At 46.1% G+C, this 25,056-nt stretch overlaps 1 protein-coding gene across 1 annotated transcript; it reads left to right on the forward strand.

Moving 5' to 3' along the window:
- The first annotated feature begins 381 nt into the window (after window positions 1-381).
- LOC142089941 (membrane-anchored junction protein-like) lies at window positions 382-17,292 on the forward strand. The gene is made up of 10 exons (XM_075167076.1): window positions 382-500; window positions 4,999-5,044; window positions 6,323-6,398; window positions 8,152-8,277; window positions 9,622-9,653; window positions 10,466-10,575; window positions 13,542-13,596; window positions 15,449-15,521; window positions 15,938-16,082; window positions 16,935-17,292. The coding sequence occupies exons 1-10, from the start codon at window positions 400-402 to the stop codon at window positions 16,978-16,980; spliced, it is 810 nt and encodes a 269-aa protein (XP_075023177.1). The 5' UTR covers window positions 382-399; the 3' UTR covers window positions 16,981-17,292.
- Window positions 17,293-25,056: the final 7,764 nt, after the last annotated feature.

Here is a 25,056-nt window from a genome sequence, read left to right on the forward strand (position 1 = left end):
AGCCGGGGGTGTCCCTCACAGCCTGGTGTGGGTAACGGGCTGCGACCCAGTCCTGCCCGGGCTTTCTTGCCAGCCCTCGGAGCAAGAGGCCTGTAAAGCTTCAGGGTTGTTGGTAGCGACATTTCCAGAGCAGTGCAGCTGGGGGCGGGGTAGCCATCGGCTCGAAGGCTGTCCTCTAATCCTGCTCAAAAATACCCTCTTTATTGGAACGGACACTTGAATCAGCGGTTTTCTGACTTGCAGGAGATAGGGGAAATCTGTTCTCTCTGCAAATGTCCTCTAGAGGAAAAACGCACATAATCTTTTCTTCTCATATGAGAGTGAGATGTGGTGAAGGGTTTTAGTAATTTACCTTTGACTCTCCTGCTTCCCTAGGCTGGCATTCAGGGAGAAGGAAAGATGTCGTTGAAGCCATTTACCTATCCGTTGCCTGAAACAAGGTTTCTTCATGCAGGCAGGCTTGTGTACAAATTCAAAATCCGGTATGGTAACTTCAACAGGTAAGCACGTTAAAGCTGCCAAGTCAGCCTGCATTTTGATGACTGCAGGTAGCAGGGGGTTAATATGAGACCCTAAATTCAGGTCCTGGGGGCTCCTCATTTTCTGCCTTCTTTCACTGGCCGTGAAAGTGGTCACTTAAAAGTTGCTACTGCACTTGCGCAGGCTGAGCATTGGGCTGAGAGAGTAATTTGAGCTGTAAGAAATGCTCCTGTTTCACTGCCAGATGTGGATTTTGTGCTTCAGTGGAAAAAGAGGCTGTTTTTACTGACAGTATTTTGAAATTGTGTAAGTGTTTAACTGGAAGCTCTAGAGCCTTTGCAGTGGCTTAATCCCAGCCGGCAACTGAGCCCCACACGGCCGCTTACTCGCTGCCTCATAGTGGGATGAGGGAGAGAATCGGAAGGGTAAAAGTAAGAAAACTTGTGGGTTGAGATGAAGACAGTTTCTGGCAAAAGCCGTGTGCGCAAGCAAGGCAAAATAAGGAATTGATTCACTGCTTCCCATTGGCAGGCAGGTGTTCAGCCATCTCCAGGAAAGCAGGGCTCCGTCACGCCTAACGATTACTTGGGAAGACAAACACCATAACGCTGAGCGTCCTCCCTTCCTTCTTCTTCCCCCAGTTTTATTGCTGAGCATGATGTTGTGTGGTCTGGAATATCCCTTTAGTCAGTTGGGGTCAGCCATCCCCGCCTTGTCCCCTCCGAACCTCTTGTGCACCCCCAGCCTACTCGCTGGTGGGATGGTGTGAGGAGCAGAAAAGGCCTTGTGTAAGTACTGCTCAGCAGTAAGTAAAACATCCTTGTGTTATCAACACTCTTTTCAGCACAAATCTAAAACATAGCCCCATCCAAACTACTGTGGAAAAAATTGACTCTCTCCCAGTCAAAAGCAGTAGAGCCCTGGAGCTCTGTACTCAACGTATGTACTTATTTCTTGGGCTGTCTGCTGTTAGCAACGTGCCTTGTGCTGGCCTTGCGATCTGGCGCGCCAGTATGGGTGTAGGAAGAGTCTTTGGAAACTCACTGGCTGCTGGCAGCAGATGTTTGTTGTGCGCTTGGGATTTTTTCTCTCAAGGTTCCCTTTCCACTGCCACTCCTCTTTCAGATGTGTTTGTGGCAAACCTGTCCAGTTGTTTTGAAACAGCAGTGTGCCTGTCCTGCAGACAGAGGGGCTGAGCAGGACTTTTAGGATAACTGCTTCTCTCAGTTTCTAGGCACTCTAGTGGCAAGCCTGAGAAATGAGAGTGAAGGGGAGAGTATTTTAGTGTGTGATACTGCTGGCACGCAAGGAAGAGAAAGGAAAACAGCCTTTGGGTGTGCAGGGGACAATGAATAGGAGGGTTGTGGGAGGTAACAGTTCTGTGGTAAGCCTCAGATAGGAAGTTCTAGTTAGTAGCCAGCAAAGTAACTAAAGCACAGGGTGCTGAGTAGTCTGGTCAGATGGGGAAGATGCCAAATAAGAAAAGAGGATGGTGTTTTAGAGGTGAAAAAAAGACTTTCGGTGAGGGTATTGCCCTGGCGGAATCTGCTTGTGTCTGCTGGTCAGACACACAGAGATGATGGGCAAGTGCTTTTGTGAGTGGGCAGAACCTTGATCAGCTCACTGAAGGAGGGCTAGAGCTTTTAGTTTGAGAGGGGACTCAGAATCCTGGAGGCTGCTATCTATAATAATCACGGAAGTTTGAGCTACTCTGGCAAAAGGAGCTGGAGCTGCCCAGTTTTAAGGGTAGTATTCCAAAGCAGGTGCTTATAGATTGTGTCCTGCTGAAGGAGTGTTCTGTAGAGCTCAAACTTGGTCTGAAACTTTATGACCTGTTGCTGTCTCAACCTCTGATAAATACTTAATAATGATAGTATTCATAAATATTAATAAAAAATCCCCAAAGCAGTGCCTCAGCGTAATCTGGCTCCGTGTGTACGGCTGCGATCATCCGCAGACAGCAGTTCAAGGTTGATGCCCTCGCAGGCTTTTGGAAGGTCTTATAAACTGCTAAGGTTAAATCTTTTTTCAGATGGTGGCGACCATGCAGAAACTAGAACTGAGATCCTTTTGAGTCAGCAAGTATCCCTGCATCAGAGAAACGGAACAGCATTGTGCCATCTGGAAAACCCTGTTTTCATGCCAATGAGGTTGCAGCAGCGCTAAAATGCCATAGGCCATGACTCAAGCATCTGCCTATAGAGTGGTTTTATGAGTGTGAGTGGATTTCCTTTTGCAATCAGATGTGCACAGACATTGCCAGAGCCTGGGTTTACTCTGGAAGTGACTGTTGTTAGCTGCAGAAGAATGGGAGAGGATGCGCTATGAACATCATGCCAATTAGGCTGTCTCCAGAGTTGGAGCTGCATTAAATCTCATGCCACACTTGTCTCCCTTTTCCTTTGTAGAAGTAGGCTGGCTCTTTGAAATTCTGTTGCATGACTTTATTTTGGGATGAATTGAAACGCAATTGTTTCTTTAGCTTTGCTTATTAGCATTTTGCTGGAATAGTGTCAGATCCAGGAGGATTAACCTTCCTCCTTGTTTTGTTCTGTGTGTTGATTTTGGAGAGGAAGATGTGTTGTCTGTCTTGTGGTGCCGTGTAGTGTTCAGAAGATCCTTGCAATGTTGCTCTTGTCTGTGACTAAGCTCTTTCCCTCAGCGTAATCCCTTTGGAAGGCCCTGTCAGTAGCGTGCATATGTTTCTGAGCAGCCTGCAGGTGTGTGATCCCCTGATGGTAAAGAGAGCGCTACATTTGTTTGAGTTTGGCAGTCCGTCATTGCCCCTGCACGTCTCACGGTTTGTGTGCATTGCAACATCAGTTCTTGCAATTCATTGTTATACTTGAGGGAACAGGGCGTGAGACTTTTGCAGCACCTTTTGTGTTTCATAATAACTTCTGGAATCGGTAGTGAGCTCATCAAGTCGGTCTTCACGTCAACACGGTCAAACATAGCAAAAGCAGCTCCTTTTACAGCAAAACTCGTGAAACTCTTCCCCATTGTGTCATGGTTGTGGTGAATAGGGGGTACTTATTCAAAGCATCTGGATTCACTTCCAATTCGTAAGAGAGAGTAAAGGAGTAAGTCCTAAGTGCATACATAGCCTAATGCCCAAAGCAATGCTGTCAGTCAGCCTGCAGATTTGGGAAGTGAAACTCCTTTTGCCCACAATAAGATGGTGACCGATCTGAGGACAGGTTCCCAAAAGAATATTGAAAGAGTTGCAAGAGCTGATCCCAGCTGATGATAGAGCTGATTACCTACACATGTGTGCAGGCTTTTGCTGGAGTGAGGTCATCTTCACTGAAGGTCTCCTGAATCCCCAGGGAAAACCAGGTAACCATGAAGGTTCTTCCCTTCTTCAGCGATTCAAAGATGACTCCGTTTTTGCATCTCTACACTCCAGGCTTAAAAGAAAATAATCACCCCCTCCTCCCCAAGCCCCCCCCACCCCCAACCAATGAATCCCCCGCCGTCAGATAGCAGGTCTTGACATGCTTGTCAAGAGACCCTGGCTGGTGCCTTGCTTTCTTCCATTCTTTCCACCCTTGTTTCCTCATCACCATGGCAATGTCCCTTCCTGATTCGTACTTTTGTTTCCCTGCTGATTCATGAAGACTTGATGACCACAGCGTAAGTCTTGGGTGGATGATATGTGTCCTTCTGCTGTGGCACGCTGTGTAATTCCTGTCATTAACTTGTTCTGTATCAAGCAAGGAGAGCGCCTTTCTGAAGAGGAAGGAAAGTTCTCATCTCTGAGCAAGTTCTGGCTGGGGACCCTGAATGTGGAGAATATGAGAATGGCTGCCTACCAGACCGTATACCAGAGAATACCTGCATGCCATAATTCCTTACACTCCACTTTATTTACTTATTTTGAAGTAACAGTTATGTGATTTGTTTACTTTTTAATGGGTTTGGATTTTCTTTAAGACCTTCTCTCTCCCTGTGCATTTTATTGTTGGCCGATACCTAGCAGCAAACAACTTTTAAGAAGATGGCTTCCAAAAGATGTAGTTAATATTTGGGAACACCGTTTGATGCAGGCAGTACACAACTCCTAGCATCACAGGGCCTGACTCCAATGCTGTGAAGGCCCGTTCCTCTGCAGGTTTGCACCGTGGAGGGGATTAAGAGACGTGTCCTGCCGGTTCCTTCTTTTAGTCCCTCGAGCAGAATGGCATCGCAATAGGCTGGAAGACAGAGGTGCTGGTTTGTGGGCACCTTGTCAAAAAGACAATCCTAAAGGTTACTGAGAATTGACTGAAAAGATCTGATCTCCCATCCTTTGTATCCTCAGACACATGAAATACAAATGGGCAGAAAATTCTCAAGAAACAGTCCTTGTGGAAAAATGGATGGTTTTTTAGAACAATAAATGAGGAATTCATCTGCCTGCTAAGTATTTTCTCTGTGCAATGGGAATGATGTTTTGTTGCTGTTTAAAGTCTTACAATGAATGTAGCTGTATTGCTTTTTGATTGGGGTGGGACTAACTCTCTGTTTGTTTCACAGTGCTCCTGATCTCGACAACACTGAAAGTGCTGTCAAGGAGTTAGAGGTAGGAGATGAAGCAGGTCCATGGGACCTTAGCTGAATGTTAAGCTGAGCAAATGTTTTGTTTGTTATGGGACTGAGGACATTTTGTCAAATGCAATGTTTCAAGTGAGAGTCATGGGGAACTTCTCTGGAGAATATGGGGGTGAAAAAAGTGACGTAAATAAAAATGTCATCAACAGGCAGCATTAACATAGGCAAGTGATGTTTTTATCTGAAATATTTCAAAGAAGCTACTGACTGTTAAAGTTGGACAATGAAAACTCCTATTTGTCGAGCTAGTTGCACCCTGTTCCTTTCTGATTCCTGTTCAGCTTCATTCTGCCAGTAGCACTTCCCTAGGTTTCACTCTCAGCCCCAGACCTGACCAGTGCTTTTAACTTCTCAGGCTTGACTAGCTGTCAAACCCTCCTATTTTTCCAGGAGCTGTGGCAGTACTGGTGAGTTAGCTTGACAGAGGCTGATCTAATGCTCAATTGCACGTGCTTTCCTTGTAACTCCTTGTGGAGCTGGTGGAACCAGTGGCTGTTCTTCTGATGATGCCATTACTTTGTGACCAAGCTTGGTCGCAACCGATGAGCTCTGTTGTTGTCATCTTCTTCCTGAGCCAGAAGAAAGCCCCTGCCATTCCCGAGGAAATGAGACAAATATACTGCCTGCTTAAAAATGCTCCTATTACTTAATTTTAAAAAATCTTCAGAGTACAGCCATAGCATTATAAATGTTATTGAAGAAAATGTGCTGATTTTAATTGATATGGAAAATTATCGTTTAATTTTTTTTTCTTTTTCACTTCTGAAAATATTGAAAGGTGTTACTAGAAAAAGTTTCCCATTTGTAAAGCAGGAGTTTGTTGGGGCTGAATTACAGTTCCTTTGTAACTGATTTGGGTCAATATTCAAAAAAAAGAGGAATATGTTTGGTTTTGAAACAGGTCAATACTACATGCGTTTTGCTGGCAAAAAGGAGACTTCTTACATTTAAGACTTCTTAAATTTAAAAGCACACCTCCGTTCTCCATAGTAATGCTTCTGTGTTAATTCAAGATTCACTCACTTCAATTTCTGTGAGTCTCTTAGTGCAGTGCACTCTAAGGTGATGGGAGGGAGCGGGGCGAAGAAGGGGAGGAGGAAAAGCAAAATACCTAGAACCCGCTCTTCCACGATTCATGCAAACTGTAAAGTAATTTTAAATTTTTCCCAAGCCTTGAATCTGTACTTGCCATGGAATTGTGGCTATCTTGTTAATATTCTTCCTTCCTTTCTTTTTTTGGCCTCTCCAGGAAGCGATTCGAGTAATCCTTGGAAATCTTGATGATTTACATCCATTTTCTACAGACCACTTCACTATCTTTCCATGTATCCTTTCTTTGCTACTCGTAAAAGAAAAGGTTCAATGACTTGCATCTGTTGGGCATTGCTTAATTTGACATTCATGTCTAGTAGTGTGCAGATCTTTAGCTGGAGTACGACTCCTTTGAGCTTTGCGGTTTTACGTTAGCTGAAGAGCCTCCTCAGTTGTTGCCTTCACCAGAGAGAGAACTGATGTGAAAAGAGCGTTTTGCAGTGTTTTCAGATGAATGGCCCTGCGTTCCAAATGAGATTTAGCCAGAGAAAATGAACGTGTATATATAAAGTCACAGGAAGCCCACCTAATGCGATTGCAAGCAAAGCTAGTGCATTGCTTAGAAAGGTTAATAAAACGTAAAACACACCTTACAGGCTCAGCAACGTTGGCCCACTAGTAGAGAAGACTGCAGTAGTTTTCTTCTAAGATACATTAGGATGAAATAGTGTAGTTGCTCTAGTGTAAAGGGTTAAAAAGAAGTGACTCTCCTGAGGCTCTTGTTTAAGAGAAAAGTAAGGTAGCTGAATGAGACTTCAGTCCTATGGTGTGTCACTTTGTGAATCAGATCAGGCCCTTTGGCATCACTTCTTGTGATTCTGGGTGCCCAGGAGTAATGAACACCCACGTGTTTCTGCCTCCAAGGCATTCCCTTCCAGTCTTGGAAGACTGCGTTATTGCCACACCTCATAATAGCAGGCAAGAACGAGGTCATCCTCTTTCTCTGTCAGAAGCTGGTACGTATGATAGCAGCTTATTCCTGTTACTGCCAGGACGAGAAAGTAGCCAAGAGCATCGTCAGACAAGAAGCACCCAAACAAATGAAGCGTCATTGTTGGTTTGCTTGTGTAAAGCTCAGCCAGTTTTGCCTGCGTGCTTGAGGAGTGTTTGATTCACGAACTTGTAATGCTAGAACTTGGAAGTCCATCCACATGCTCAGCCAGCGCTGGGCCCTGATGAGAACTGCAAGCTCAGAGGCCTGGCGTGATGAGTTGTCCTGCAATCTGTGTGTCAGGCTCCTCGCTGTAGCATAACTCTTGAGTCCTTGAAGGCAAACTCAAAGGAGCAATTTCATCCCTTAAAGGAACTGATAGTGTTAGTGTTTCGTCTAGGCAAATCTTGGGCCCCATCTCCCGTCCTCAGGATGTTAGTTTCTGCTAGCAAATGGACTAAAAGTATTCGTTTTACCTGTTTCCTCTTGAGATCGGAGGCATGCAGGGAGGCTGCTGTCCAGTGTCATCCATTCTTGCGTGCATGAGCTCCTTTGTGTCAGAACTGCACCCACAGGAAGGAACGTCTGTAACTGTGGCGGTTGTCATGTCAATTATCTTTTTTACTCCCATTTTGAACTGTGAAGTAAATGTGATGATGCTACTCCTATGAATCCTAGTCCTTTTCAATTTTTTAAATAATTTTTAAAAGAATTACTTTTTAGTTAGGAAAGCTGATGAGGTTTTATTCATAGGGTTGGAACAGCCTGGCATACTGTTTCTTGCGGGAGAATGTCAGGACTGAAGCCAAATACAGTTAAGAAAACACAAAACTATTGATACAAGTGACTGATGGGAGAGTGTCACCTGGATGAGTGTTTCTTGTAATGTGTTACTAGTGTTTTTTCACAAAGTTCATACTGACAGGTTGTGTTTGCTCGCTTATACACATGTGCAGTGTGATATGACTTTTGAAGCTTTACAAGAAGACGTTGTCAGGACTCCTGCTCTTTCGAAATGTTAGTGCTATGTTCTTAAGTCTTATTGTTGTTCTCAGATTTGAGTAAATGGGAGAGAGTATCGAAGATGAGATTCAAACATGAGAATGTCCATCTTGTGCCTTATCCCTACATTTGCACTATGTATCTAGAACTCAACTCATTTCAGCAAAACGTATCTTGTGGTAAGTCTGTATGGTTATGTTTGGATAATTTCTGAAACATCTGTGATCTATGTCTTGCTTTTCCGTTTCCCTTCATCTACTGTGTCTTTGAATGAGAGGGAGCAAAACTGGGTGCAGTATGGCTGTACCGTGGATATGAAATAGAGCAGAAGAGTGTGTTCTCTTTTGTCCTGTATTGCTTTTCTAAAATTTCCTGAATCTCTCTTTGCCTTTTGAACCACTGCTGACTCTTCAGCTAGTATTTTTATGAAGCAATGCCCAGTGGCTCCCAAGCTTCATTCTTTAATGTCAGGAGCTAGGCTGGAGCCAGCTCATGCGTGTGGAACGCGTGTTTTTCTTCCTTGTGCTTGACTACGTTTGTTGACATTGAACTTCACACTCTTTGTTTCTGTTTTCCCAAAGAAAGAATGCATTTGTTTTTCTACGTAATAATGTTAAAAATGTCTTTTGTATAATTGGCAAATGTTGTCACCTCACTAGTGTCTCATTTTCCAGGTTTTCTGTGAATTCCCTGAACAGCCTCAGGCCCCAGCTGAGACCTCTGTGGGACTCTACATTTAACCTCCTCTGTTGTGAAAACGGAGTGTTTATTCTTACTATTTCCTGTTCTCATTATTGGTCTCTGGGAAAAGCTGCTGGTTTTTCTTATGACTGCTTAGTAGATATTCTGGTCTCCTTTATAAAATGGACAAGTAGTCATTTCTTAGTCTCACCCATTTGCTTGCGTGTAGCATCCCCTATCAAACACACCATGTTTGGATGTAGAAACTTCTAAACGTGGAGAATTCACTCGCGGCCCTGTACGCCTTGCTCCAGTATTTAATTGCCTTCCCCAGGTAGTTGTACAATGTTTCTATTCTAAAATTATGCACAGCATAACGTGCTGCTACTTTCAGGCACTGATGTTTCAAGTTTCTGTTGGCAGGAATTTTTCTTCAGGAAAATATGTTATGGATCCCATGCATTAGAGGTTAGCTGGCCAATATGCTCTGGAGGCTATGCTCCAGATGTCCTTGCATCTTCCATCTGGTGCCCAAAACACAGAATGATGCCAACAGTTCTTCAGTTCCTTCTTCTCTTCTGAAGACTCCTTTGACTTCTTCAGGAAAAGTAGTTGTCCCCACCCCATCGACACGTGGTATTCATAGCCAGGAATTCTAGTTCTGAAAGAGCTGTATTTGCAGTTTTTCAAGTTCAACATATCATATGCAAGTCCAGCATGGTTTCTAAGTAGTTTATCTTGTTCTCAGAAAGTGAGGTGCAATGCAAAAATGTACTTTTAAGTTGGTTAAAGAAAGTCCAGTCACCAAATATTCACCAAATTTTGTAATACCTCTGTTACAGGTAAAGAAGTAAACAAGGGCAGTGATGAGCTTGTAAGTTGTATGTGTGGTTTTGGTTTGTTTTTTTTTTTTTTTAAGTTATATTCTAAATAGTCTGGAGAAGCAGAATATGTATATAGGCGATGCTATAGTTCTCCTGTTTCTGGGTGTCAGTCAGGCAATGTAAGGTGGCACTGAATTGTCACCTAGAACTGCCCAAGTTGAGAGAAATCTTCCTGTCAATTCCGTCGGACTTTGAATGAAGTCCTGCCTCAGGACCTGAGAGGCCTGCTGGCTTCAGTTAAATGTGTTTTCTACAAGTCTGAGCTGAGCTGTCCAATGGTTTCTTCACTGTGAGAGTCTGTATGAGGTCAATATTGCTGCATAATTAAGTAGTTTCCTAAGTGCTGTATGTGTCATAAACAACAAAGTTAAGCTTCTTTGGCAAGTTTTTGTTTAATGAGAGCTCAGGGTAGGTTTGTTTTCAATATAGGTAAGTCTCTGAAGATGGAGTGAATTAATGAAGATGTCCTGTCCAAATTCCCCCAAAGAAAATCCCACTGCCTCTGCTAGCATTACATTCTCGCTAATTACATTCCTAGGCCCTCCTCTAAAAATGGAGTACATAAGATGTCCTGGAAAGCAGTATTTCTTGTTTCAAACTGTTGAGCATGATTCTCTGGATGGCCTCTCAGTGCTTATCTCCTGTTCGAATAAGGAAGCTAATCTTTTATTCCTGAATCATTTTTTGGTTTTCATTGTATAAACATGAACAATTTTGCAAAATATGAATGTGATTAATTCTCTTCTAAAATAGAAAAGTCAAAACCAAATTTTATCATTACCAAGTTTGCAATGTTTTGAAGGTCAAGAGAAGAAATGAAGCGTCAGAAAGTACTGCAGTGGAAGAGATGGTGAAGAGGAGAAGAGTGGAAGTCAGATTAGAGACCTCATGCCCCCAGTTGGGTATGGACAGGTGAGTTGACTACAAAATAGTCTTCCAGTGCACGTATCCATATTTTTAATGTCTCTGGTACCTTTCTCGTATTTCATTCCTGTGTAATCCTTTGCCCCATTTGTCTTCTTCCTTCTCTTCCATAGGTGACAGAATCTAAGCAGCATTGCCCATATTTGGAGAAAAGTTGTCATATGCTTTCAGGTTCCCATGCCATTAACTAGAGGTCTTCCTGTTTATCTCCTTTGTGTTAACGTTATTGTGGCGAATAAGGACACGGACTCCGTCTGAGAGGGCACGAAGACGAAGACGAAAATCCCTTTATTATACAGCACAAGCGCCTTTTTATACCTCACATTATGCCACGTATGCACTCCAAAGAATTCCCTAGTACATCCCCTAAGCAAAGGTCATCTCGACACTCTTCCGCTAATTTCCTTATCTTTGTCACGCCCTCAGAACCGTTAACTGCCACCTCTTATCTCCCTTTTTCCCACAGCTTCTTTCACTTTCCATCTTCCCATGGCTTCTTGTTTACCAACGCTATGATACTGCTTGTACTCTCAGGCATTGATTCCTCCACAGTTATCTGTAGAATCACAGCGGGATGAGAACTCAGCAACTAGACAAAGCAGTGCACTGGCTTGCACACCTGAGCCAGAGATGACAAGTTTTGGGAAACTGGGAACAGTTTTCTAGCTGCCTCCCAGCCTGTTCCTCTGAGTTGGCTGATGAATGCTGCCTCTCAGCTTGAGGCTGAGGTCTATATCTGTGGATTTCAGCGTCATTGAGGTTTTTGGGACCTTTGATATCATCGAGTCCAACCCCTCCTGCTCAAGCAGGGTCACCCAGAGTTGCCCAGGATGTGTCCCCTCAGGTTTTGAGTGGACTCCAAGGGTGGAGACGCCACAACTTCTGTGGGCAACCGGTTGCAGTGCTTGACCACAGTTGTAGTCAAAAAGTTTTTTCTTGTGTTCAGATTTAATTTCATGTTTTGCAATTTGTGCCCTTTGCCTCTTGTCCTGCCAGGAGGCGCTGCTGAGGAGAGCCTGGCTCCTCCTTCTTCATTCCCTCCCATCAGGTGTACATTGATAAGATCCCCCCCGGAGCCTTCTCCAGGCTGAACGGTCCCAGGTCTCCCAACCTTTCTGCATATGAAAAGTGCTCCAGTCCCTTCATCATCTTTGTGGCCCTTTGCTCGGCTCACCCCAGTCAGTCCTGCGTACCGCTCTGGGGCCTCCGACATAAGAAGGACATGGACCTGTTGGAGCAAGTCCAGAGGAGAGCCACGAAGATGATCAGAGGGCTGGAGCGCCTCCCCTATGAAGACAGGCTGAGAGACTTGGGGTTGTTGAGCCTGGAGAAGAGAAGGCTCCGGGGAGACCGGGGGGTTGGAACTAGGTGATCTTTAAGGTCCCTTCCAACCCAAACCATCCTATGATTCTATGATTCTATGAGTCCCAGTCTTGTCCTGGGGAGCTCAGTCTGGACAGAGCACACAGACTGGCCTCAGCAGCCCTGAGCAGAGAGGAAGGATCACCTCCCTCGAGCTGCTGGCAAAACTCTTCCTAATGCAGCTCAGGATGTTGTTGGCTGCCTTCAGCACAAGGGTGCAATGCTGGCTCATGGTGGCTGACTTCAAGCTTAGTTCTTGACTACCTTTCAGAGGCAGGCCCAATATTAGTTATAGTCTAGCAGGCTTCTTTCTTTCATAGAGTGTAGCTTTTAAGAAAAGAAAATTCGTGTCTGTACTTAATATTCACAAGTACCTGGCAGAGAGTCCCAGATCCAGCGTTGTGATCGGAAGTGTTTATGCTCACCTTTCCCCTTCCATGGCGATGTACAGACCATGTCAAATCATCTCCCTTGTTGCCTTATATTCTACCCAATTCCCAAATGTATTTCATGCAGAGATTATAATGGGAGAAGTCTGAAGCCCGTTCTTTTCCTGCTCATACAAATGTAGTCCTTTCATTTCCCTCCCCCCCAGGAGTTTCTACTCACAATAAAACTGCTGGAAATGAGTGAAGAATGAGACCAGGATCCAGAATGCTTTCTAATCTCTTTTAGCCAAGATGCGAGTTGTAGATTCATAAAACACAAGGCCAGAAAGGGCTATTTCATGATTCAGTCTGGCAGTTCTCTCTTAGTCCTGTGTCTTGCCCCAGAAGTTACACTATTCCAGAAAAGATTAAAACAGTTAATAATTCTCAAGCATATTCTTGATTTCAAAATTAAATTGGTGAGGCATCAACTTCAAGCCTCCTGTCATTTTCTTCCGATTACTCTGTTAGACTGAAGAGCTCATGCAGTCTGAGCATTCCTCCCACCCCGGGAAGGAGTTTGTCTACTGTAATCAGACCACCTTTTGGTCTTTTTTTTCTTTTTGGACAAACGCTTTTGCTCATAAGTCCTTATGGGGGGTTTAGATTTGGGTTTTCTTGGGGTGCTATTGAGTGTTGAGCTATGGAGACTCTCCAGGTGTCACTCCCCAGTGATACTGATCAAAGAGCACTATTTTGTGTGTGAAGCCAGGGTTGTTTTTCCACAAGTGCATCACTTTATACCTCTCTGTACAGAGTTTCCTCTGCCATTTTATTGCTCCATGACTGAGTCTTGTAAAATCTTTCTATGGTTCTTTGCGACTTGCCCTTCTCTTTGTGTCAGTAACCTTGTAGGATTTGCAAGCTTTCTCAACTCACTGCTCATCTCCCTTTCCGTGTCATGTAACATTTTTTTTCTCTTTAACTGCTTGTTGGTTTTACTGGAAAAGCAGAAAGCCTAGTACTGGAATGGGTGCGTATTTTCATTTTTTAAATGGAACTTTGAAACATGAGTACAAATACAGATTAAGGGTATCTATCTTGTTGGCTAGAGGTACTAAAATCCTGATTTCTAATGAAGTACTTGGAGTAGCCATTTACAAGACTGTTGGCTTTTTGTGACTTTTTGTAAACTCAGTTCTTACTTATTTGACTTATTTTTAGAACTGGAGCCGAGTGTGTTCACCGTATGAGTAAAGCAAAGCATGGATTTGAAACGGTAAGCTACAGAATATTCAGAAAGAGACAACAGCATCTGCTTAGTCCTAGATTCTTAAAGTGGCAAGCATAAAAATGCCTTCAGGTAATTTTTCTTCCCTTTTCACCTGCATCACTTGCATCAAGACATTTTTGATTCCTGCTCATCAAACTTAGCCAGGGGATGAGTTTTACAGGGAGATGACACAGGCTTTTCTGACTGTCTAGCTACAAACTCTAGGGGTGAGCTTAGCCTCTCAGAGATGAGCCTGAAGGATGCCCTGCCTTGTCTTCAAGACTCCAGTCCTCTTTTACCTCAGATGCCCCTTTGTGCAGAACTCCATGAAGGGCCAACAGTGGGTGCTGACACCTTGACACTGGCTTCAGTGTGAGTACTTGCCACTCCCCACCAGTGTCCTTTCTCTGTGCAGATGGCCTTGCAGGCATCTCCCTCTTCTTGAAACAGTGTCATGACTTTTCTCACTGTGGCATCAGATTTATGACAGGATTGTTCCAGAGGGATTGGCAGTTGCTTTCTAAACCCACTGTTCTCCAAAGACCTTGCAGGAGGGGAAGATTCTTTCTCTTTTAGCCCACAGGCTAAAAGCCTGCTCTGACAGAGCTGCTGTCAGGCACATCCTTTAGGTAACAGGGTCTTCCCCTGTTCTCCTGCTGCTGGCTGTTGCCCATCCTCCCAAATGTCCCAGTGCATTTCATCCGTTTTCTGGATACTGATAGCCATTCTAAATTTAGTTCAAATCCCTGCCACTCTATTGTCTTCCTGGCCTCTTTCCCTCTCCAAGATAGAGTCTTTTCCAAGGAGGCAAACTCATTCCTCTTGGGGTTATCCACAAAGAAAGTTGCCTGGTAGTATAAAAGGAGCAGCTGCTTCTCCCACTGTTCCTGGGAGTTGAACAGTTGCATCAAATACCTGGATTTCTGCGTGTTTCTGCATGATGACGTGCTGCCCCCATTTCAGGAACCTTTTGGACCTCTCCGCAACTGGCTGAGCCTTTATGCAAATGTCGTCTGTGGGTTTGCTTGAAATCTCAGATGGCCGGGGCGTACTGCCTGCTTGCTCCTGTTAGAACTGGTTTCAAAGGGCCAATCCCAGCATAATTGCTCTGCAGGGATTCACTGCATACACAATAGCCTGCAATTTCAAGTGCTACTAGTTGCATGGTTACCTTCGGCCTGCACAGATAAACTTCTGTGTTGAAATTGCCCTCATCTTCCTGTAAGCTCAAAACTTTCTTTCAGAAGAGGAATTTTTGACAGGTTTGTTGGATTTTCAAGATAGGAAGGAGACTGCCTGGTAGCTCCTCAGGAGCATTCAGTACAGAAGAACTTCTCTAAAACAAGCAGGCTTATTTGTCTCTAAAACCTGTGTCTTTTTTTTTTCCCCTCAGCTTACCTTTGCAGGGTTAGTGACAGGTCTCTACACATGCCCCTTCTGGCTTCTTTCCTCAGGTGCTCCAAACACTCTGTTGGTGGGATAAGGGTCATCCTCTGAAAGATGCTTTTTTATTCCCCACTTTGCTGTAATCACTGCTGATTTTGTTGTTTGTGGTCCTTTGTGTTGCTGATAGCTTTCCTGATGGGTATTCCTGGCTCACTTCTTGCTTCTGGCACTTTTCACTTTTGTCCAGTCCCTGTTACTCTGTTTCCTACGACTATGTCTTAGCAGGGCTGATGTCTAGGGGCCTGTATTGTCCAGTGGCTGTTATTTCCCACAGCACCTCTGTTCATGTTTTTTGAAATCTCTGTCTATGCCATAGCTGCTGTTATTCTTTTACAATCTGCTAAAAAAAAAAATCTCCTATGCAATAGAATTTTACATTGTGTAACAGTTCTTGGGTTCCTTTTCCTTTCAGAATTCCTCCAACGAAAATGAGTGTGAGTTTAGTCCAGCATCCCTTACCGTGGGCTGTAACCAAGTGAGTTTCTGTAAGTAAGGAATTCCTGGATTGTTTCGTTCAAATTGGTCATATTAGATCAAAAGTTGCAAGGATTACATTGGTATTAGTTTTGCTTTAAAAATCGTGTTTGGTATTTTCCAGCATGTGAGATTAGGAATTAGAACCACCATAAAGCGGTAGGTCACCAATGATTTTGGCCAAGACTCTCTTCCCGCATAACGATTTCCCACCTATGGAGCTAGGCTACATAGTTCTTTCAGAGCTGGACTGTGAGATGGGAGCCTACCTCCACATCAGTCTGCATTGTGATTGCTTTGAAACCTCCCGAGCATCACGTCGGTCAGAGTCTGGACCCATCTCTCAGTTTCAGAGTCTGTTGTTGGGTATGTAGGGAGTGTGGAGAGAGCGAGCTTGTGTTTTTGTTTTTGCTGCTGTTTCTTACAGGGGGACCTGTGGAATCTGACCTTGAACAAAGAACAGCAACGGGTCAGGCTGAGGGTGCAATGCAGCTGCTGCAGCAAATGGACCAAATGGTAAACAAAGAAAACGTGGAGTCAGAAGGAAGAGGTCTCTCAAAGTTCTGGAGAAGGTACTAATACTGCAGCTATGAGCAGATGCAGTCCTTGCTATGTCCGAGCCTGTGTCAGAGGCTGCGCCTGATTCTGTCAGTTCAGGTGATTCTACATTATCTTGAAGAACGGATACCTCTTTTCTGTGGTTAAACCGAAGTCTCCCAAGGCAAAGGAACATTCAGGGATGTCCTTTTGTCTTGTGGTAAGGTCCAACATTCCCAGTAAATGTTCCTCTTCAGAGCTGTCTTTGGGAAAAAACCTCCTCACGGGAGGGTTACTGACCTCGGTCACAGCCCTCATACAATGTGGCTTTTATCAGCTGAGGAGTGCCCTCTCCAGCCTGATTTCTAAAGAACTTAAACACTCCCCGTTCTAACAGGGCCTTCCTGGGACGGACTTCTGTCCCCTTAAGGTAAGTATGACCTTTATCTGGCCTCTTAGCAACTGTGGCCTTTGTAACTTTGACTCCCAAAGACACCATTTTAAACCGAAATTGAAGTAACCACGCAAACTGTTGCTGGGCGTTGCTGACTAATCGAGTGCTGTCGAAGCTGTATCCCGCACGAGTAGTCTCTTCACAGCACAAGTTGGACATCGGCAGCAACTGTTTGTTTGATAGGTGAGGTAGTTTTGGAAGAAAATAAACTCCTTGTTAATCGTAATATATGCCAGTCCCTTTAACTATTGAGACTAGACCATTATGGCACAAGTTATTCTTTATGTTTCCTCTATTTTTTCAGTCTTCCTCTGTATTATTTTGTGCTGGGGTTGTGTCTTTCTGGTGGACAGAAATTACCTTGTTATTACAATTCTCAGAGAAGTATTTTAAGTATAACGTGCTCTTTTTGTTGTTGTTGTTGTTTCCCCAGCATAATCTTTTCGCCACTACAGTATCTTTTTGGTGGAAAGAACTGACCTGGAAGTACTAACGGTTGTGGAAAGGTAAACTTATAGCATAAATGTCAGGTTGTATTGTTTCTTTTGTAATTCAGCTTTTCACATTGCTTGTCTCAGCTATTAAATGCTTTAAATGAAATTCTGCTTTGTTTACATTTTCAAATTAATGTACTGAAGATGTTGGGTTAGAATGTCTTTTTCTTCACAACCTAGAGTTTTTGGAAAAAAAAGCAACAAGCTTTAAGATTTTGATCCTTGAGTGTCATAAATTGGGAATTTTACATTTAAAAATTGTTATATGTTTCTAATAAAACAAGCATCAACTTGGAACTGCGTGTTATTTTAATCAGTCTTACCCTGGCAGAAAACACTCTTTCCCTCCAAGAAGTAGAGGGTTCTAGTATTAGATGGACTCCTGTACTATGCTTCACAGCATTAAAAAGGTCAAAATATTTTGGTGAAAATATTTTGGATTAGATTTTACCACTACACTACAACTTGTGTAATTATTTACGCCTTCGATATGTAGTGGGATGAGGCTGGGAGTTAAGATTTCAGACGTGCCTAGGGCATGCTCAGGCAGCTTTTTGCCATCACGCTAGTGCATTTACAATAAACCATCATTCTTCAGCCATCTCCTGAGCTGAGACACCGTAAGCACGTACATGCACAATGCTAGTCTAACACATAACGCTGAGTGGTTGTTACTTTACCAGTAGCAACGTGCGGCCATTTAACGGCATCTCAGGGGTAACTTGTCTGGCAGAATGAGATGATGCTCTAAAGGAGTTAGATAATGCAACACATGGTCTGTTTGGCTTGTTTCCACCCTGGTCCATGGATTATCCACCCTACATACCGATGTATTCATTCCTAGACTCCCACCAGCAGTGAAACAATGCTTTCCTTCCAAGAAAAAAGGGAGTTGAGAAACTAGTTCCATTTATCCTGTTCTCCTTAGTCCTGTCCCACAAACACTGGTAAAGGCTGAGTGCACTAGGATTCTACTGGGGGACTGTATAATGAGATGGAGAGTGGTGAGGACCAGGAAACGGATAAAGAGTTGACCATAACAAGCCGTAAATAAGGGAAGATATCCACGAGTTGATCTTTAGCACTGGTTATTCCAAGATGATGTCCCACTTTCCTGATTTGACATGCAGCTGCATAAAAAAGGGCCTTTACCCTGTAAGAGCTGGGACTGTTCAGCCTGGAGAACAGGAGAGAAGGCTCAGGGGGCATTTTATCAATGTGTGCAAATACCTGAAAGGAGACTGCAGAGAGAATGGAGCCTGGCTCATCTCACCGGTGCCCAGTGGCACGACCAGAGGCAGTGAGTTCAAACCGGAACACAGGAGGTTCTCTCTGCACGTCAGGAAACACTCTTTCCCTGTGAGGGTGACTGAGCCCTGGCACAGGTTGCCCAGGAAGGTTTTAGAGTCTCCCACCTTGGAGTTATTCAAATGCCGCCAGGCTGTGGTCCTGGGCAGCTGGCTATAGGTGGCCCTGCTTGAGCAGGGGTTGGACCCGATGACCTCCAGAGGTCCCTTCCAACTTAACCATGGTGTGATTCTTTGAATATTTCCTGAGGGAGTTTCCTTTCCTTGTTAAACTGTCTGTATCTCAATCCATGAGTTTTTTCTCGCTTTTGCCCTTCTGATTCTTTCCCCCATCCTGCTGAGGGGAGGAGTGAGTAGCTGGGTGGGGGCTCACCTGCCAGTCAGGATCAACCCACCACCCCCGCAAAGGGGCTGCAGCCTGCAGAGGAGCCGGGCGGGAGCAAAGGCAAAGCGTGAGACACTGCTGTGCACGAACCCTGACCCCTGCACCCCTCGTTGCCTGGCTGATGGGATCGAGCGTGACCTGCAGCAGTAATGAGCACAAGGAGTCTGGGGTGAAGCTGAGCCTGGGAAAGGGGAGGAAAGAAGTTAAATTGGTCCACGTCAGATGAGTGTGATTCATGCCTACCTCCCCTGAGGAATCTGACACTGTCCCACATGAATGAGTACCGTCATCTCTGAGGCCAAGCATCTTCTGGGCAGCCTGGTGCTGGTTATTTGTCTGCTCAGGCACCAAGGACTAAGCTGTACCTTGTGAGATCTTCCATCTCACCGACGCCTACCAGAGCAGAACACAACACAGCCTGGTAACGTCCTGTGAGGGCTTCAGGTCTGTCCAGTGCCTTTCCTGTAAACTCACCCGTAGGCAGGGTCAGGAGCAATTACCACCCGGGGTTACCAAAAGCCATGCCATGTATAAAAAAAATCAAAATTCAATGTTTTCATCTGACTCTAAACTGTACCTGTTAACCAGTCTGACACAGATGAACATGCGATCAGGAGACACGGGCAGACAGGTACATGTGAACACAGGAGCATAGACAGATGATTATTGACAAGAATGAGTAAAGGAAATCTGGCCAAGAATTAGACAGACAAACATAAGGTAGGACAGATATGAGAAAGAGAAAAAAATGCTTGATGAATTATGAGCATAAAGACACCAAGGCAGCTGGCCATATGATGGTGTCAGTGGTGAGTTTGGCAGAGGAGAAACACTTTGCTGGCTGAAGCTATAGCATGCACACAAAGACATTTTGATTTCTCAATCTGGAAAATGCCATTACAGAATTATGGGCAATATTTGCAAGATGTTCATCCTCTTTGGAAAATCATTTTAGGCAATAAAGAAAATGGTTTAATTAAATCTAAACAAAAATATTTTTTATTCTAACTGGGATAGGCATTCTTTTAACTTCAAGAAAGCATCTTGTTCTTTAAACAAGTGGCCGCCTTCTGAAAGGAAAGGGAAAGGTCCTTAAAGAAGAACAAGCAGAAACAAGCAGGCCGGGCTATTTCTCAGGGGAACTCTTCCCTCTCTTCCCCTTGGCATCCCAAAAACGCTGGAAAAAGCCAGACACTTCCAGAGGTACCTGGGCTCACGGCACTGATGCCATATTGTTGGCACTGGTGACGATGGATCTTGATGCTCCTAGCAGCTGAAGTCCATGTGATCAGGCCGGAGAGCTCATTGGTGAGAGAAGTCGGAACTGGAAAAGGCTGATCCATTTTTCCTCTTCATGCAGGACATTTTTGCGCTGCTTACCCACCCCCCACTGCCCTGATGCTGCTTGTCCTGCTTCTGGCTTTGCCGGTCATTCATGTGTATTCAGTGGGGTGTTCTGCCTCATTGCAGGCCCTTGTGCTTATTTCGTTCTTTATCTTGCAACTTCTGGCACTCAAATGCCTCTTCCTTACAGCTCTACATGGCTCTGCCTGCCCCTGTAGTGGCCCCATTGCTCACACACTTGTATAAAATGCTTATATATATATAGCATATAGTCTATGTAGTACCTGACAACACCCTCAGAGAGAGCATGTCCAGCCAGCCTGCCTTTCTCCTTGCAGGAGAAGGCCAGGCACTGCACAGGGTAGGTGCTCTCAGCTTGCTCTTACCAGCAAGAGGAGTGGGAGAGCTCCAGCCCTGAGCAGGCACCTCTTGCCATAGGCAGAGGCTGACCGTGAGTTACCTGCTCAGACGCAGGACAGTGCGGTGGGTCTGTCTGAGAGGATGCTTAAACCTCCTCTACACATGAACCTGAGGAGGGAACGCGAGGGCAGCGCACTCACAGAGCCCCACAGGACGGCCGGGGCACCAGGGACAGGATCTCGGGGCACCGCAGGAGGGGAGCGATCCGCAGCTGCGTCCCCATTCAGGTCGAACCCCCCTACCCTCGCCGCTGCCCTCACCGCCCCGCTTCGGGCGAGCCGAGCCGAGCCATGCAAGCCGCGGTGACCGCGCCTATTCGAGCTGAGCCGAGCCGAGCCATGCAAGCCGCGGTGACCGCGCCTATTCGAGCTGAGCCGAGCCGAGCCACGCAAGCCGTGGTGACCGCGCCTATTCGAGCTGAGCCGAGCCGAGCCATGCAAGCCGTGGTGACCGCGCCTAGTCGACCCGAGCCGAGCCCGGCCGAGCAGAGCCCCCACCCCACTGCACCACTCCTGCCAGCCCCGGCCCCACATCTCGCCGCCCCGCCCCGCATCTTCCCCCCTCTCCTCCCCTCCCCTCCCCTCCCCTCCGGACCCTGGGGCTGCTAGTCGGGATCTCAGGTCCCTAAAGCAGAGGTCAAAAGACTCCGGGAGATGCCTGGGAGGAGTCTCGGGTGGATCCCGGACGAGAACGATTCCTCCGAAAGAGAACAAACATCTCGGGAAGCTTCCTCGGAGGAGCCTGGGGCTGCTACCGGCGGGTAAATGAAACTAGCAGCCCGCCGCCGAGGCGAGCTGCCCCGGCGCCGGCCCGGCCCGCAGCAGAGCGCCCGGTCCCGGCGCACACGGGCGCCTCCTGGCGCAGCGGGAAACGCCAGGGCAACGCTCTCGCGAGAGACGCCGACGAGGCCTGGGCGTTGCCAGGGCAACGGCGCGAGGTTTAAACGCGGAGTAACGCAGAGCAGCCACCAGCTGCCGAGGGCCGCAGCTCCGCAGCCGGCCCGATCCGCAGCGCGCAGGGCCGCGGCCACCCCCACACCTACAAAAAGCAGCCTGGGCAGCGCTAGCGACCAGGAGCGCTGCGACCAGAGCGGCCAAGCAGGGCGCTGCACGGCAGTTCCTGTGCAAGGGCGTTGTCACCCTACCAGCTCAAGAGGTGAGTTCAGTTGGTGGTCGTCACCCTCTCAGGAGCTTAGCTATGGTATCCACCCGGCAGAGAGCCATGTCCTCAGCACTACCCAGAATGGATGTTGCAACCCAGACAGGGCTCCCACGAAACCGTGCAGCCATCCAGGCCTCAGGCTGCAGGGTGTGCCAGAGCCTTTCACTGGTAACGGGTGGCAGTAGTGAGAAGAGCTGCTGTTGTTGTCCGAAAAGCGGATTCGTGCCCGGCGTGCAAGTAACCGATTCCACACGCTCAGGAGAGATATTGTTTTATTCAGGCCTGGGTGCTCGGTGGACTTGCCACAAATCAAGCCTGGTCTAGTCATCTTTCTGTTTATATCCATGCTTCTCATACATATTTTAAATTTCTCTTTTACATATTCATTACATTTCCGAGAACTAATTATAATATTACATCATCCTAGACACATGCGCACTAAAGTTTTTAGGGTCTTCTTGAGGGTCTCGAGTGGTCTCTGGTGGTCGGCAGGGTAGTGAACTCTTCATGAACTTATTTCATCCTTTCCTTATAGGGTCGTAATTTGTCCCTGAGCCATGCTTGGACCACGTTTGTTTATAGTTTCCATAGCTAAAATTAATTATCACTAAATCTAACAATACCTCTAAAACACACAGTTTATAATTAATTACTACTCCACACAATTACAAACACACACCTATTAGTTACCTAACTTCTAAGCAACAAATCTGCATTGTTTAAAATTACAGAAGTGAACAATATAAAATCCCCAACAAACTAAACTATCTATCACCATAGTGTTCTTAAATTAAAACATATATATCTTGATCTCCTCCAATCAAACACTCACTCACTAACTTCATCATTCTGATTTCTTATTAACTGGTTTTTAACCCAGTTCTGGGCGAGGGCTATACACAGAACAATAACACTTTGAGGATTATATTGATTGTAATTATTAACATTGTGAGGTGTGACCAAGTGGATGATCTGCTCAGCCTGGTGGCAGAGCTACAGGAGGAAGTAGAAAGGTTAAGGAGCATCAGGGAGTCTGAGAAAGAGATAGGCTGGTGGAACCATGCTCTGCCCTCCCTGAGACAGAAGCAGGAACAGCCACCAGAAAAAAAACCCAAGATCAAGGGGATCCTGTATCCTCCCCCCACCAGGCTGAAGGCAGTAGCTTAAAGGAAAGGAGTGAATGGAGGCAAGTTCACGCTCGGGGCGGCAGGCGAACCCCCTTCTTGCCCACCTCACCTTCCCAGGTGCCTCTGTACAAGAGGTCCGAGACTCTGGATGTGGAAGGCCAGACAACGGATGATGTGGATGACAGTCCATCTACACCAGAGGTGATGCCAAGGTCAGAAAGGCCTACCCCCCCCCGTATCATGACCACCTCCACAAGGAAGAAAAGACAGGTTATAGTTGTAAGTGACTCCCTTCTGAGGGGAAGAGAGGGTCCAATATGCCAGACAGACCCTCCTCTTAGGGAAGTCTGCTGCCTCCCTGGGGCCTGGGTTAAGGACATCACTAGGAAACTTCCTAGCCTGGTATGGCCCTCGGGCAATACCCATTACTGCTCTTTCATTTGGATGGCGATGCAACTGCAACGGGTACTCCAAGGGCAATCAAAAGAGACTTCAGGGCCTTGAGATGGTTGGTAACAGAATCTGGAGCACAGGTTATTCTTTCCTCTCTCTTTCCAGTTGCGGGCAATGACACTGGAAGAAACAGATGGACCCAGTCTATTAATATATGGCTCGGTGGCTAGTGTCACTGCCACAATTTTGCGTTTTTTGATAATGGGATGGTGTACATGGCACCAGGCCTGCTGGCATCAGATGGGATTCACCTTTCTCAAAGTGGGAAGAGGGTCTTTGCTCACAAGCTAGCGGAGCTTATTGACAGAGCTTTAAATTAGACTTGAAGGGGGAGGGAGATAATATCAGGCTTGCCCGTGACAAGCTGTGGGATATCATGCCAAGGTTAGAGGGACAAGGTGCTAGCAAGGGCCCTCAGCCTGTTGCTCTGAGACGTGCTGGGTACAGCACACTTGAAGCCTTGCGGAGATGAGCCAGGGGCTCCTGAGGTAATAGGAGCCAACAGGGAAACAACAGTGAAATCATAGAATAGTTTGGGTTGGGAAGGATCTTTAAAGGTCATCTAGTCCAACCCCCCCTGCAATGAGCAGGGACATCTTCAACTAGATCAAGTTGCTCAGAGCCCTGTCCAACTTGACTGAATGTTTCCAGGGATAGGGCATTCACAACATCTCTGGGCAACCTGTGCCAGTGTCTCACCACTCTCATTGTAAAAAAATTTCTTCCTTGTATCTAGTGTGAATCTACCCTCTTTTCGCTTAAAACCATCACCCCTTGTCCTGTCACAACAGGCCCTGCTAAAATGTTTGTCTCCATTTTTCTTATAAGCCCCCTTTAAGTATTGGAAGGCCACAATAAGGTCTCCCTGTTGAATCTCATGAAGTTCACATGGGCCCACTTCTCGAGCTTGTCCAGGTCCCTCTGGATGGCATCCCGTCCCTCAGGCGTGTTGACTGCACCACTCAGCTTGGTGTCATCTTCAAACTTGCTGAGGGTGCACTCAATCCCACTGTCTATGTCATTGATGAAGATATTAAACAGTTAAATGTTTTTTCTCCTTTGGAGGAAACTCCGTCCTCTGGGATTCACCCGAGACTCCTCCCAGGCAACTCCCAGACTCTTTTGACCTCTGCTTGAGGGACCTGAAATCCTGGGTAGCAGCCCCAGACTCCTCCAAGGAAGCTTCCCAAGATGTTTTTTATCCTCTGATGGAAACTTTCTCCTCTGGGATCCACCCGAGACACCTCCCAAGGCATCTCCCAGCATCATTTCACCTCTGCTTTTGGGACACGAGATCCTGGGTAGCAGCCCCTGACTCCTCTAAGGAAGCTTCCTGCAATCTTTTTTATCATTTGCAGAAAGCAGTCTACTCCTGGATCCTCCTGAAACTCCTCCCAGGCATCTCCCGGACTCCTTTACCTCTGCTTTAAGGACCTGAGATCCCAGGTAGCAGCCCTAGACTCCTCCAAGGAAGATTCCTGAGAAGGTTTTTCTCTTTTGGAGTTATTTCTGTCTGTCTGGGGGTCTGGAGCTGCTACAGGGAATCTTGAGTCCCAAAGGCAGAGGTAAAATGAAATTGGGAGATGCCTGGGAGGAGTCTCGGGTGGTTCTGGGTGGAGACAGATTACTCCAAAAGAGAAAAAACATTTTAGGAAGCTCCCTTGGAGGAGTCTGGGGCTGGTACCCAGGATCTCAGGTCCCTAAAGCAGACGTTAAAAGACTCCCAGAGATGCCTGGGAGGAGTCTCGGGCGGATCCCGGAGGAGAGAGTTTCATCCAAAAGAGGCCCAACAGCTCAGACAGTTGCCTGGGAGGAGCACCTGGGATGACAGAGACCTGCCAGAGGAAGAAAACCATCTCAGGTG

This window comes from Calonectris borealis, chromosome 18, assembly GCF_964195595.1.
Source record: "Calonectris borealis chromosome 18, bCalBor7.hap1.2, whole genome shotgun sequence".
Lineage (NCBI taxonomy): Eukaryota > Metazoa > Chordata > Aves > Procellariiformes > Procellariidae > Calonectris > Calonectris borealis.